At 44.1% G+C, this 14,400-nt stretch overlaps 1 protein-coding gene across 2 annotated transcripts in view; it reads left to right on the plus strand.

Moving 5' to 3' along the window:
- ENPP6 (ectonucleotide pyrophosphatase/phosphodiesterase 6) overlaps positions 1-14,400 on the plus strand; it is a 90,717-nt gene that overhangs the window by 25,455 nt on the left and 50,862 nt on the right. The window contains exon 1 of one of the 2 annotated variants that reach the window (XM_054029000.1): positions 371-645. The exons of the other annotated variant lie outside the window; for it this stretch is intronic. Within the exon in view, the coding sequence (XP_053884975.1) occupies positions 408-645 (238 nt within the window). The 5' untranslated portion in view covers positions 371-407. Of the gene's footprint in view, positions 1-370; positions 646-14,400 lie in introns of those variants that run through there. 2 annotated transcript variants of the gene reach the window in all.

Consider the following 14,400-nt stretch of genomic DNA (forward strand, 5'->3'; position numbering starts at 1 on the left):
CAAATGCTACATTATTCCTACTGTTTTCATTTGTTAGGCCAGAAGGCAATGTTAACAAGCCCACACTGACGGATCCCTGGAATTTCACCCTAGTCTCCAATTTCTTGTACACTGTGTTTTTCCATTGCTTAGTACATTTCTTGAACACAAAAGTAACACGCTCTCTCTTCCACACACACTATACACTTGGAAGCAAAGTTAATCATACTTTAGCAATTAACCTGTAACCTTGCAAGCTAAGCAGTTTTAATAAATGGTGCTGTACCTTTAAACCCTGCAAGTTAAACCAGCCAAGTGAGGAGAGCAGTGTAAGGTCCAGCCCCTGAAAGCAGCTTCAGACACCTCACCCAGAGTCATTGCAAAGGGACAGGCAGCACTGACAGTGCTCTGGCGAGAGTTCTGTCAACATGGCAAAGCACATGACCCTTTCTTTCCTCCTGGTTCTCACTATGGCAAGCTCATCCTTTGCCCGTCGAAAGCTTTTACTGTTTCTGATTGATGGCTTTCGTTATGATTACATCAATGACAATGAACTGGAGTCCTTGCCTGGCTTTAAAGAGATTGTGGACAGGGGAGTGAAAGTGGATTACATGACCCCAGACTTTCCCAGCCTTTCCTATCCAAATTATTACACGCTGATGACTGGTGAGTACTTTCTTTTATGTGTTGTGATGCTCTTAAGAGTTGTCAGCTAGCTTCTTAGATAAAGTTAAGGTCATCGGATTTTGCTACACAGAGGGATGAATATACGCTAGGTTAGGCTTTCAGCTGTACTGTTACCCTTAGTGAGGTCTAAAAAGTATTACAGTACTCACTCTGAATTACAATGAGGACACCAAGATAAATAAATCTATCAGTTCTCTCCAATCTAAAGTAAAATCAGACACATGCTGTGTAAATATAATCTTGCAGAGCAGTTAGGATTTGTTTTTAGAAGTTTGCTTTTTCACTAGCTCACCAGCTATTTAGTTTTCATAATAAAGTTTCTTAAAAATTATTGTAATTGCTGTACCTATAACCTGTAAGCATAGGTGATCTCTAGTTGCTTCTCCTGTTGCATTTCATTTTCTCTGAGATACAGTACACACAAAATTCCTCAGATCTGAGTAAAATGCCATTTTTATGCTTGTCTAGAATATCTATAATTCTTGAACACTGTATGACTAAGTGTCTTTTTCTTTCTGAGTTAGAAAGTAGAAATGGCTGGGAAACATTTGGAATGTAAACATACAAAGTATGTCCGGAGACTCAATTTATGCATTTAACAAGGACTAATATAAACTGAGGATGACCAAAGTATGTCTTGTTTTCAGAAAGCAGAGCTGCTCTAGACAGTTCTGCATTAAACTGATCTTTAAATAAAACTGACATTCTGCTTTGGCCATTAGATTATGGGGATTTATTGAATTCTGTTTTAACTCTCCCCTAAGACCCAGTGTTTGTAAAAGACTACGAAGCATCCAATTTGAAATGAAAGAGTGTAAAGATTCTTGCTTTTGCTCATTCCCATTACATCTTGCCATTTTCTGAATGCCAAGGAAGCATTCTTACAATGCAGGCAATGTGATCGAGATATTACAAATGCCCATTCAATCTGTTTTCATAGTATATTTTAAAATTGGTTTCTTTTTAACTCAGCATGATGCTAGACAGTTATGCAGTAGCAGACTAGCTAAGTACTTTAGGAAAGTTTCTTTGGAGAATAAATGTCAGCTAAACAATCAGAAATGAAGAATTACTGTAAGCAGGGAATAGGCTTTCTCAAACTTGAATGTCTCCCCAGTTATTCAATAAACAAGACCTTCAGACTAACTAGAAAAAAATCAGTTCGTTTCTAGCCATGTAGTGGCTTTGTCTGTCCACAGAACAATACAATGGCTAGCAGTTCATGTACTGCTTGTTTAGAAACAAATAGATGCCACTGCAAATCAAAAAGCTGACATCAGTTTTGCCTGGTTTGTTTCAAAATTACTTAACCCTTCCTTCCCCAGCTTGGAAGAAAATGCCCCTTTTCAATGCTCATTTCTTAGAAAATGCACAAATGGCCACATCTTTTCATTGCGGTCCAGGGGAAGCCCATGAAAAACCCTTTTTAGCAAGGTAAACATTCTTATAAAGAATAAAGGTGAGACTACACCATGGATCATTTTCTTGCTATATAAACAAATCATGTCAGCACTTCATATTTGTAAAAAGGCTGTGCCTGAAATTGGCCCAAGAACAAAAAGTGCAGAAGTGATTGCTTTCTCTCATTGTCAAGCTTGACCATCACAACCATTAGGTTTATACAGGCAGAGCCTCCTAGTGGAGACAAAAGGGGCACCCCCAGCCCCCGGCCGAGCACCGCCGGCCCCTGGCCGGCCCCCGGCTCCCGCACCGCCAGCCCCAGCCAAGCACCCCCGGCCCCGCCGGCCCCGGCCCCAGCGGCCCTGGCCCCGGCCCAGCACCGCCAGGCCCTCTCTCTCTCCCTATTTTCCCGGACATGTCCGGCTTTTTGGGATTTCCTCCTGGACAGGGATTTGAGGCCCAAAAAGCCGGACATGTCTGGGAAAATCCGGACGTATGGTAACCCTAGTTCCAGCTTCTGCCATCGAGCAAGCTATCCTTAGTTCCTCAAAATCTAAGGGGGGAGTAAGCGTTTGGACTCATGACAGAAGATTGTGAACGATATGTACAAGGACCATGCCATTGCTTAATCTTTAGCAAAACATGTGTGGTGTTACAGATCCCATCCATCGCATTGCTCCTAATGATAAGTGTTGGCACGAGTCCAAACGTGTGGATTGCTCCTTCACATGCCCTTGAAAACATTTCAGGCAAAACCAGTTTAACAATTGTTCATCTTTGATGAAGTGTGGGAACTTTCCCACTTCTAGTAATTGCAACGCAGCAGTAATTGGGTTTGCAACATATTCTCCATACACCTCAATAGTTACAAATTTATCTCAATAGTACAAATTCAGCAAGGTCCCCTTTAACACGTGTATAAACTTTAAACAGCACAAAACTCACTCCCCCCACATTGGAATCTTTGCCATGCCAGAGACAGGGCTGGTCCTTTGTCTCTCACCATTAGGTACTCAAGGAAGGGGGGGGGGGGGGGGCATGAAAATCTAAGAACTTATGCAAAGATCAATACCACAGATATCCCCAATACTATATTATTCTTATCTTTTTTCATGGGGCTTGGAGCTCTTCTGGCTTTATTAATTTTAATAACCATCTCTAAGGCTTTACTTTGCCCCCAGTGTGAGCCTCCTTGCCATCCACCCTGAGGCTTCCAACAAGATATTGATTTTAATTCTGTGTAGCCTGACTTGGGACAAGAACCTTACGACCTTTTGATCAACTAGCCATCGATACAATGATTATTAACTGTTAAAAGGGTCAGGCAACAAAAGCTTGGAATATGTCCTACTTCAAAGATCCTGCATACAGAAATCTCGCATGTGCTCTTGAGGTTCCATAGCATTTATAAAGGAAGACTATGGCTTTAGATGATGGAACAGGAATATTAGTTCTTTTACATTACCGCAGTTCTCACACCCTGGCTCGAAGCTACAACACAATTTGCAAAGCAAAATTCTTGTCAGAATAACATTGTAATTACATTTAAATGTCACATGTCATCCAAGGATCTCAACGCATTACAATTACAAAATAATTTTAAGTATTAATTAGGCTTCATAAAACTCCGGTAAGAGAGGAATTAAGTGAGTCAGTAGAAAAGCCAAGAACAGGACTCAGGAGCTGGGAAAATCCAAGGAAGTTCATTTTCTGCTAATGACCACAAAGTTTGGGGAGCGTGGAAAACCCAAACTCAGTCTTCATCTGTCCCTCCAGCTCTCCCTCCATACTCCAGGAATACGTTTCAAGAGCAACTTCTGGGTCAACTACTGAAAAGTGTGTAGCGTGGAAGGATGACATGTGTGTCAAAATGCTGCAACTCCATGTTATGATTTTGTAATGCTACACCTCAGTGTAGTTATGCATCCGTCACTACAGCATCGAAGGTGGGAGCTTTGCATTTTAATTTCCAATTCACATTTAACAGACTCTGATGCCACAAGCTAGGGCATGCTTGCATTTCTGTCCAAAGTGTTCTCCCAACCCTATTAGGCATAAACTACTATTCAAGCATAGACTTGAATTTTATCACAATTTCTTTCTAGAACTCAATGTTCTTATCATTTCAACAAGGTATTCTTCACAGCTTGTTCTAAACTGTTATATTGTGGACTGCCAAAGAGCTCCCATGTTCTAATCTCAGAGGCAGCTGCATTTCAGTGCATGTGTGTGTTTGTTTAGAAATTTATATAGCACTTAAGCCTGTCATAGTGTGAAATTAACAAAATTCCAGTCAGCAAGGAGTCAGTTGATGTTTAGTTCTCTCCTGACTTTACTCATGCATGTCAAGTTTTTTTCTTTCCTGTCTTCTTTCTCCTAGCACCATCTGTTAACTTGGTCTCTCTGTTAGAAGGTGGTTGTTGCCGAGGGAAAGTTCTCATGAAATGTCAGTCACATCTGACTAGGACAATACTCTGTGCTGGACTGGAAGCCAATCTTCAGCAAACCATAATGATAGATTTGTATCCAGAGATTCAAATCTGACCACCCCTGCTACCTCTCTCTAGGATTGGGATCCAAAGTTCTGTTTTTGGACCATCTCCAACAGTAGTATGAACCCCCATACTTCTGGCTTATGTATCTAGCACCTCTCATTGCAAAGGGATCCAAATACTTCACAAACTACACCCACACTCACTACTAAAATGTAGCTATCTCTAGAGCAGAAGGACTACATCAACTACACACTGCACAACAGCCTAATATTAACATATAGTGTTGTTATAGCCAAGTAAGTCCCAGGAAATTAGAGACAAGGTGGGTGAGGTAATAGCTTTATTTGGACCAACCTTGAGAGAGACAAGTTTTGAGCTTACACATATCTCTTCCTCAGCTGGGAAATTTACTCAGAATGTCACAGCTAAATACAAGGTGGAACAAATAGTTTAGCAGAAGTAGTTAGCACATATTAGCACCAGGTCTGGAAGGGTCCCTTAGAATATGTTGGTCTAGTAAAAGATATTACCTCACCCACGCATATGACCTTTTATTCTCCAAGATGTATTTTATTGAGTTTGTTAAAAATATAACACAGCTGATATACAACATACAACAACAACAGTAAGGAGAATCACTAAAAGGTCTGTGCTATAATAATGAATTGTTTTTTAATGCCTTACATCTGTGAATCTCAAAGCACTTCATGAACATTAAGCCTAATAACTCTGGAATGTCTGAGATTCCTGGTATTATTAATTATTATAATATTATTATTAGGTTGTCGTATGTTCCTAAAAGCTCATGCTGCAGGGTTTCAACTGGCCACCTCCAGGGGTTAGGAAGGCATTTTCCACCCAGGGTATTCTCGGAGGGGTTCTTTAATCTCTTTCCTCTGAAACATCAGAGATGGCCACAGCTGGAGATGAGCCATTGGATAGGGAGGGCCAGGGCTCTGAGGTGGCACTGAGCAGTCTCTCTCTCAGATGTTTGACTGGCTGGTTCTTGTTCACATGCCCAGGGTCTAACTGATCCCCATATGTGGGATCAGGAAGGAATTTTCCCCCAGGTCAGATTGGCAGTGACCTGAGGTGGGGGGTTTGCCTTCCTCTGCAGTGTGTGGGGGTGGGTCACATGCCAGGATTACCTGGGTATAGCTCACTTAATAATTTCCCTGCCATTGCGGGGGCCTTGAGCACTGGTGCACCTCAGTCCCTCCTATTCTCTGCCTGTGGCACATAATAGTCTAGTCTCCGGTGGGCTGTAACACTTCAATCTCATTTTGATTGTTGGGTTTAGTGTGCAGGAGCTGGGTGGTGTTGGTGGCCTGTGATATACAGGAGATCAGACTGGATGATCTGGGTGTCCCTTCTGGCCTTAAACTCTGTGACTGCATAAACTCCTAGATACCTCAATCAAGTTTGGGGCCCATTGTGTTATGCACTGTACAGCCAAAGTGAGAGACCATCCGAACTCTGAAGAACTTACAATCGTAAGACAGGCAAAAGTTGGGAAGTGTAAACAGAGAGGTTAAGTGACTTGCCCAAGTTCACACAGCAGTTCCTAAATCCCAGTCCAGTTTTCTAGTTATGGGATGACACTGTCTTCTACCAAAGAAGTTTTTAATATTACTGATTTTAAAGATGTGTGAACTAAGCCCCAAAGGGCTATAGTCATGGGTGGGACTTAGGCTTCAACTGACCTTTTAAGTCCAACATTGAGGTGCCACCCAGCATTCACAAAACCACCCTCAGCTGCGGCCTAGTGTTGTAGGTATTTAAAGTCCCCTAGGCCTATAAGTTTCTGCCGGTGAGTATGCATGCATGCAGGCACCTAAGTCCTGCCACTGCCGAACTGCTCAGCACCTAGTTCATGCCTGAGATCTCAAACTAGGCATTCCTCTGCCTATTTTGTCAGCTGGGGATAAAAAGGGGTTAGAGGAATCTATAGTATATAACAGGACAAAAATGGGAATGATAAAATGCATCTCTCATCCTCAAATTTTAGACATTCAGAGACAATAACATTCAGTATTAATACTCTTAGTAATAAGTATTAAGTATTGTTTCCTATTAAACCTTGCCTTTCGAGTTTACCTGAAACAAAATATCAAAGAGCACCTAATTAAATGACACAGCAAATTTCAAAATCCAGGGCTGGGAGCTGGGCAGAGGCCTTTTCCCTTTCTTTATATACATACTGTAATTACGAGACAGGAAATCAAACCACAGAAAAATGTAATAATAAATAATAGTAATAATAATAATATTCATTGTCTGGCTTACTCCCATAAATACCAGGTCATTCAGAGATCAGGAAAAAAAATCTAGTAACACAGAGCTAATCATAGGCAAAATGCCATGTCGCACCCCTGGTATCATACAGTTACTAATGGATGATACCAGGTGTGGTATCACAGGGGTGGTCCAGTTATTAACTGCCATGTTGCACCTCACATATGGTTCACTATTAAATGCCACGTTGCACTTCTTCAGTACACTGCAGTCTAGTGCAACATCAGGAAGTTCAAGGCCAATGGATAATACAGTTGCGAGCAATATACAGAAGGTGTGTGAACGACTTTTTTGGCAGTCAGAACACAACAGGAATGCAGGGTAGTGTTCTGTCTTTGAGAAAAGCCTGTGCTACAGATGATATTTAGTTTAAAGAGAACACCACTCAACAATGATCATTGCTTCAGCCAATGGGATCTGTCTGATGTGCAGGCTAAGAAACTAGTTTGATATAGAAATCTTGTGACACCTCATTTTACCCTTAACGACCCACTGACATAAAATTCAACTCTTTGAAAATCAACCTACCACAAAACATTTCCTGTATTTCCCTCCCCCCCTCATTTTGTCCTACTAAGGAGAATTGCATCAAAGCAGGATTTTTTTTTAAAAGTTGAGCTGCTGCAGTTGGGCCAAGCTGATGCCTTAATCATCAGTTTATGAGGTTACAATTGGTTGCTTTGAAAATTATGTTAACATTACAGAAGATTTTGATCCCAGATGAGCAATGGGGACTGTCTGGCAGCTGGGAGGTGAATCAAGTCTGGTACATCCCCAAAGGAATAAGGTGCATCAGGGAAATGTCAGCACCAGGGAGATGTGTTTAGGACACTTTTCTGGGAGTAGCAGGAGAACTTTAATCCTGAAGTGGGGCAAGGTGTATAAAGATGAGATGGGCACCTTCTGGAAGGTGAGTTTGGAAACTTGTGGCGGGGGCTTTGGTGGGTTGTAGATGGGCTTGGCAGCTGAGGAGTGGGGAGAAAATTGGGGCACTCAGGTGTTCTAAGGGTTAATTCAATTGTACCATGTTGTTTTTGTTTGAGTTAAATCACAGTAATCTTGGATGTTTATTCTTTTGAGAATCTTCACACAGATTATAAGGCTTAATATTGCTCGCTCTGATTTGGCCTGTTGATGCATAAACTTTTCTGTCCAAAATAAATGGAATGTCTGAGTTACCTCTCCATTACCCCTTACAGCTTCATAGTGGTTAGTGCAGCATTCCCTGGAACAAGCTGCCCAAGCTAGTAACTTTTGGGGTCTAGAGGTGCTAAAAGACTCTTTGTAAGGTGCTGAGTGTACAATAGGATGGCTATAAAGAGACACTCGCTCCATAATGAGCATCCCCCAAAATCAGTAACAGCTGAATGAATGCAGCACCTCACAAGGCCCTTTATAACTGAGGCCACAGCCAGCAAAAATAATTCATGGACAGTGTCATATCTCAGCTGGAAATTAAGAAGGGGATTATTCCAAGACTTTGTCAACAAAAATAGTCTTTTTTTGGCACATCATTTTTAGAACAAGTCAGCAAACCAATTTGCTGTAAAACATTACTTTCCAAAAAATATATTTCTTTTGGCTTCCATGAAAAGGAGAGGGGCATTCCTACTTATGCAGCTGGTGAAAAATTGCTGGATTAGGAGGTGGTAACATAGCGGAGTTTATAGACAGTTGAAAGATTTTGATCTGAAATGGTAGGTAGAAAGCTGCAATGTCCCAAGAAACCCAAGTTATTATGGATACACTGAAATATAAAATGCTTTAATGTAGAACTTTTCATTTGTTAGGCCTCTCAAATCACTCTATAAAGCATCTAATTAAGTCAGTGCTTTTCCTGCATACCCCTTCATAGGAGAAGGATCCCAACTGTGATACCTGCTCCTGACTTTCCTACTTCATAGCTCTCAGTATGGAAACAGGATCAGTTCCTTGATCTTTACATGGCTATATCATGGTTCCATAACACAGTAATGACAGAGTCTGGTGTCATCTACAAAGAGAAGGCCAAAATGCTCAGCCTGGTGGCCTGATGTGTACACAGTCCTTGTTTACAGAATCTTACCCTTATACTGCACCTTTCCTCTTGAATGATGAAATAGGGCATTGTCAGGACTGAGATCCCCACTTTGAACTTTAGGGTACAAATGTAGGGGCCTGCATAAAAACTTCTAAGCTTAATTACCAGCTTAGCTCTGGTTCGGCTGCCACCATTTTCAATGGATTCCCTCCCTGGGAAACCTTGAGAAACCTTCACCAAATCCCTGGTGAAAACAAATCCAACCCCTTGGATTTAAAACAAGGGGAAATTAACCATTCCCCTCCTTCCTCCCACCAACTCCTGGTGAATCAAGATCCAAAACCCCTTTGGATCTAAAACAAGGAAAAAATCAATCAGGTTCTTAAAAAGAAGGTTTTTAATTAAAGAAAAAGGTAAAAATCATCTCTGTAAAATCAGTATGGAAATCAACCTTACAGGGTAATCAAACTTAAAGAGCTCAGAGGACTCCCCTCTAGTCTCAGGTTCAAAGTACAGCAAACAAAGAGACACACTCTAGTAAAAGGTACATTTACAAGTTGAGAAAACAAAGGAAAACTAACACGCCTTGCCTGGCTATTTACTTACAAGTTTGAAATAGGAGAGACTTGCTTAGAAAGATGTGGAGAACCTGGATTGATGTCTGGTCCCTCTCAGTCCCCGAGAACGAACACACTCCCAAACAAAGAACACAAACAAAAGCCTTCCCCCCCCAAGATTTGAAAGTATCTTGTCCCCTTATTGGTCCTTTAGGTCAGATGCCAGCCAGGTTACCTGAGCTTCTTAACCCTTTACAGGGAAAAGGATTTTGGAGTCTCTGGCCAGGAGGGATTTATAGTACTGTACACAGGACAGCTATTACCCTTCCCTTTATAGTTATGACACGCCCCCCAAATCACAGATAGTGTTGGATGTTTGGTTCCACACTGGCTGTGATTTCTTCCTGGAGTTCTAGGAGAAAACAGAGTTAATAAGACACATGTACCTTTAGACATACTACTGATTGTATAAAAACTAACAATATGTTTCATTCCAAAAACAATTGTTAACCAGTTAACTCTGGGAAACTTTCCCGGGAGAGTGCATCAGCCACTTTGTTAGAAGCTCCCGAAATGTGTTGTATTTCAAAATCAAAATCTTGGAGAGCTAAACTCCACCGAAGAAGTTTTTTGTTATTTCCCTTGGCGGTATGAAGCCACTGTAGCGCAGCATGGTCTGTTTGTAGTTGGAAACGCCGTCCCCAAACATATGGGCGTAGCTTTTCCAGCGCATACACAATGGCATAGCATTCCTTTTCGCTGATTGACCAGTGGCTTTCCCTCTCAGACAGTTTCTTACTGAGAAATACGACAGGATGGAATTCTTGATCCAGTCCTTCCTGCATTAAAACTGCTCCCACGCCTCGCTCGGACGCATCTGTGGTTACTTGGAACGGTTTGTCAAAGTCTGGGGCCCTTAGCACAGGGTCAGACATGAGTGTTGCCTTAAGCTGGTTAAAGGCCTTTTGACACTCATTAGTCCACTGAACTGCATTTGGCTGTTTCTTTCTGGTTAGGTCTGTCAGCGGGGCGGCGATTTGGCTGTAGTGGGGTACAAATCGCCTATAATATCCAGCCAAGCCTAAGAAGGATTGGACCTGTTTCTTAGACTTTGGAACCGGCCACTTTTGGATAGCATCCACTTTGGCCTGTATGGGATTTATAGTTCCTTGACCCACCTGGTGCCCCAGGTAAGTCACTCTGTTTTGGCCTATTTGACACTTTTTAGCCTTAACAGTTAGTCCTGCCTGCTGGATGCGCTCGAAAACTTTTTCCAGGTGCTCCATGTGCTCTGCCCATGAATCAGAAAAAATGGCCACATCATCGAGGTAGGCAACTGCAGATTCTCCCAATCCCGCTAGGAGACCATCTACAAGTCTTTGGAAGGTGGCGGGTGCATTTCGCAACCCGAAAGGAAGTACATTGAATTCATACACCCCTGCCTGGGTGACGAAGGCTGACCTTTCCTTAGTGGGTTCAACTAGTGGTACTTGCCAGTACCCCTTGGTTAAGTCTAAAGTAGAGATGAATTGGGCATGTCCCAATTTCTCCAATAGCTCATCTGTGCGTGGCATTGGATAGTTGTCAGGACGAGTTACAGCATTTAGCTTACGGTAGTCCACGCAAAAGCGTATTTCCCCATCTGGTTTGGGAACTAGAACCACTGGAGATGCCCATGCACTCTTAGAGGGGCGGATTATACCCATCTGTAGCATGTCCTGGATCTCCCTTTGTATAGCAGTTTTGGCATGAGGTGACTCCCGGTAGGGTGGGGTTCTAATAGGGTGAGCATTACCTGTGTCAATGGAGTGGTATGCCCGTTCGGTCCATCCTGGAGTGGCTGAGAAAATTGGTGCAAAGCTTGTGCACAGCTCCTTGATCTGCTGTCGCTGCAGACGTCCAAGGGTCATGGAGAGGTTCACCTCTTCCACGCCACCATCCTTTTTTCCTTCGTAGTAGACACCTTCAGGCCACTCCGCGTCATCTGTTTCCTGGGCTGTAAACTGGCAAACGTTTAATTCTCTGGAATAAAAGGGCTTAAGAGAATTAACATGGTATACCTTAGGCTTTATGTTGGAGGTGGGGGAGGTTATGAGATAGTTAACAGCTCCTAGGCGCTCCTGGACCGTGAATGGTCCTTCCCACGACGCTTCCATTTTATGGGCCTGGATTGCCTTTAAGACCATGACTTGGTCTCCTACTTTGAAGGACCGTTCTCTGGAATGTTTATCATACCAGGCCTTTTGCTCTTCCTGAGCATCCTTTAGGGTTTCTTTAGCAAGGGCCAAAGAATGTCGGAGGGTGTTTTGTAGGTTGCTTACAAAGTCTAGAATGTTTGTTCCTGGAGAAGGCGTAAACCCCTCCCATTGCTGCTTCACCAACTGTAATGGCCCCTTAACCTCACGGCCATACACAAGTTCAAATGGTGAAAACCCTAAACTGGGATGTGGTACAGCCCTGTAGGCAAAAAGCAACTGCTGCAACACTAGGTCCCAATCATTGGAGTGTTCATTTACAAATTTACGTATCATGGCCCCCAAAGTTCCATTAAACCTCTCCACCAGGCCATTGGTTTCATGGTGGTAAGGGGTGGCAACCAAGTGATTCACCCCATGAGCTTCCCACAGGTTTTCCATGGTTCCTGCCAGGAAGTTAGTTCCCGAATCTGTAAGGATGTCGGAGGGCCAACCTACCCTGGCAAAAATGTCTGTTAATGCCTGGCACACACTTTTAGCCCTGGTGTTGCTTAAGGGTACTGCTTCCGGCCATCGGGTAGCAAAATCCATGAAAGTCAGTACGTACTGCTTTCCTCTGGGTGTCTTCTTTGGGAAAGGACCCAGAATATCCACAGCTACGCGCTGAAATGGGACCTCAATTATGGGTAGTGGCTGGAGAGGGGCTTTAACCTGGTCTTGGGGTTTTCCCACTCGTTGGCACACCTCACAAGACCGGACATAATTAGCAACGTCCTTGCCCATTCCCTCCCAGTGGAAGGACTTCCCCAACCGGTCTTTGGTTCTGTTCACCCCAGAATGGCCACTGGGATGATCATGGGCTAAGCTCAAGAGCTTTACCCGATACTTAGTGGGAACTACCAACTGCCTTTGAGGATGCCAGTTTTCCTGGTGCCCACCAGAAAGAGTCTCCTTGTATAAAAGTCCTTGTTCTACAACAAACCGGGATCGGTTAGAAGAGCTGAGAGGCGGTGGGGTGCTCCGCGCCACCGCCCAAGCTTTCTGAAGGCTGTCATCTGCTTCCTGCTCGGCCTGGAACTGTTCCCTTGATGCTGGAGACATCAGTTCCTCCTTGGACTGTGGACTGGGGCTTGGTCCCTCTGGAAGTGATGCAGGTGCTGGGGCTGTTTCCATTGACTGTGAACCGCTGTCCGCTGGTGCACTATGTGGTAACTCAGGCTCTGGCTGAGCCTCTTGGGTAGGGTTATCTGCTGCTTCTGCCAGTTCAGGCTCGCTGGTGCCCTCTGGCATTGGAGTTGTAGACGGGTTTGCAAGCGCTGGACTCAGGGCTGGCAATGGTTCTGGTGCTGGTTGCGTTGCCAGTTTCGGTTCTGGGACTGGCTTTGGCTGGGTCTCTGGGATTGGATCCACTACGGCTGTTGCAGTCGTTGGCAGGGGATCCAGTTCCACCACCTTTGTCTGGGTCTCCGGTAACACAGACGGGGCCCTGGTGGACGGCTCAGGAACAGGGATGGGGGTGAAAGCTTGCTTAGCCTGGCTGCGGGTGACTATTCCCACCCTCTTGGCTAGCTTCACATGGTTGGCCAAGTCTTCCCCCAGCAGCATGGGAATGGGATAATTGTCATAGACTGCAAAAGTCCACATTCCTGACCAGCCCTTGTACTGGACATGCAACGTGGCTGTAGGCAAGGTTACAGACTGTGACACGAAGGGTTGAATTGTCACTGTAGCCTCTGGGTTGATGAGTTTGGGGTCCACTAGGGATTGGTGGATAGTTGACACTTGAGCCCCAGTGTCCCTCCAAGCGGTAACCTTCTTTCCGCCCACTCTCAAGGTTTCCCTTCGCTCCGAGGGTATGAGAGAGGCATCTGGGTTTGGGGATCTTTGGTGTGATTGGGGTGTAATGAACTGTAATCGGTTGGGGTTCTTGGGGCAGTGAGCCTTTATATGTCCCAGTCCATTACATCTAAAACATCGCCCTGCTAAGGTATCACCGGGACGAGGTTGGTTGGTGGAGACTGGTGTGGTGGGGTGAGAAGGCGTCTGGGGTTTCCCTTGGGATGTGGGTGGGGCCTTGGGTTGTCCCCGGTGGTAAGGTTTTGTTTCGGCTTGTCCCTTCTGATATTCGCTCCAACTGCTACTAGTTTTTTTCTTTTCTGCCACCTCCACCCATTGGGCTCCAATCTCCCCCGCCTCAGTTACAGTTTTGGGCTTCCTATCTAGGATGTACCTTTCTATTTCCTCAGGAACACCCTCTAAAAACTGCTCCATTTTTACTAGGGAAAGCAGATCTTCCAGAGATTTAACATTTGCTCCTGATACCCAGGCATCACAATTTTTGTCAATGTGGTAGGCATGACGGGTAAATGACACATCCGGTTTCCACTTTAGGGCTCTGAACCGCCGACGGGCATGCTCGGGTGTTAGCCCCATTCTGAGTCTGGCCTTGTTTTTAAAAAGTTCATAACTGTTCATGTGTTCCTTAGGCATTTCAGCCGCCACCTCTGCTAAGGGTCCACTGAGCTGCGGCCTCAGCTCTACCATGTACTGGTCTGCAGTGATGCTGTATCCAAGGCAGGCCCTTTCAAAATTTTCTAAGAAAGCCTCAGTATCATCGCCTGCCTTGTAGATGGGGAATTTTCTGGGATGGGAAGTGGTACCTGGAGGGGGGTTGTTAGCATTGGCTAGTGCATCCTGCTTAGCTTTTGCTACTTCCAGTTCATGCTTCCTTTCTTTTTCTCTCTCCTCCATCTCTTTCTCTTTCAGCTCCA

This window comes from Malaclemys terrapin, chromosome 5 (assembly GCF_027887155.1).
Source record: "Malaclemys terrapin pileata isolate rMalTer1 chromosome 5, rMalTer1.hap1, whole genome shotgun sequence".
In the NCBI taxonomy this organism is placed as follows: domain Eukaryota; kingdom Metazoa; phylum Chordata; order Testudines; family Emydidae; genus Malaclemys; species Malaclemys terrapin.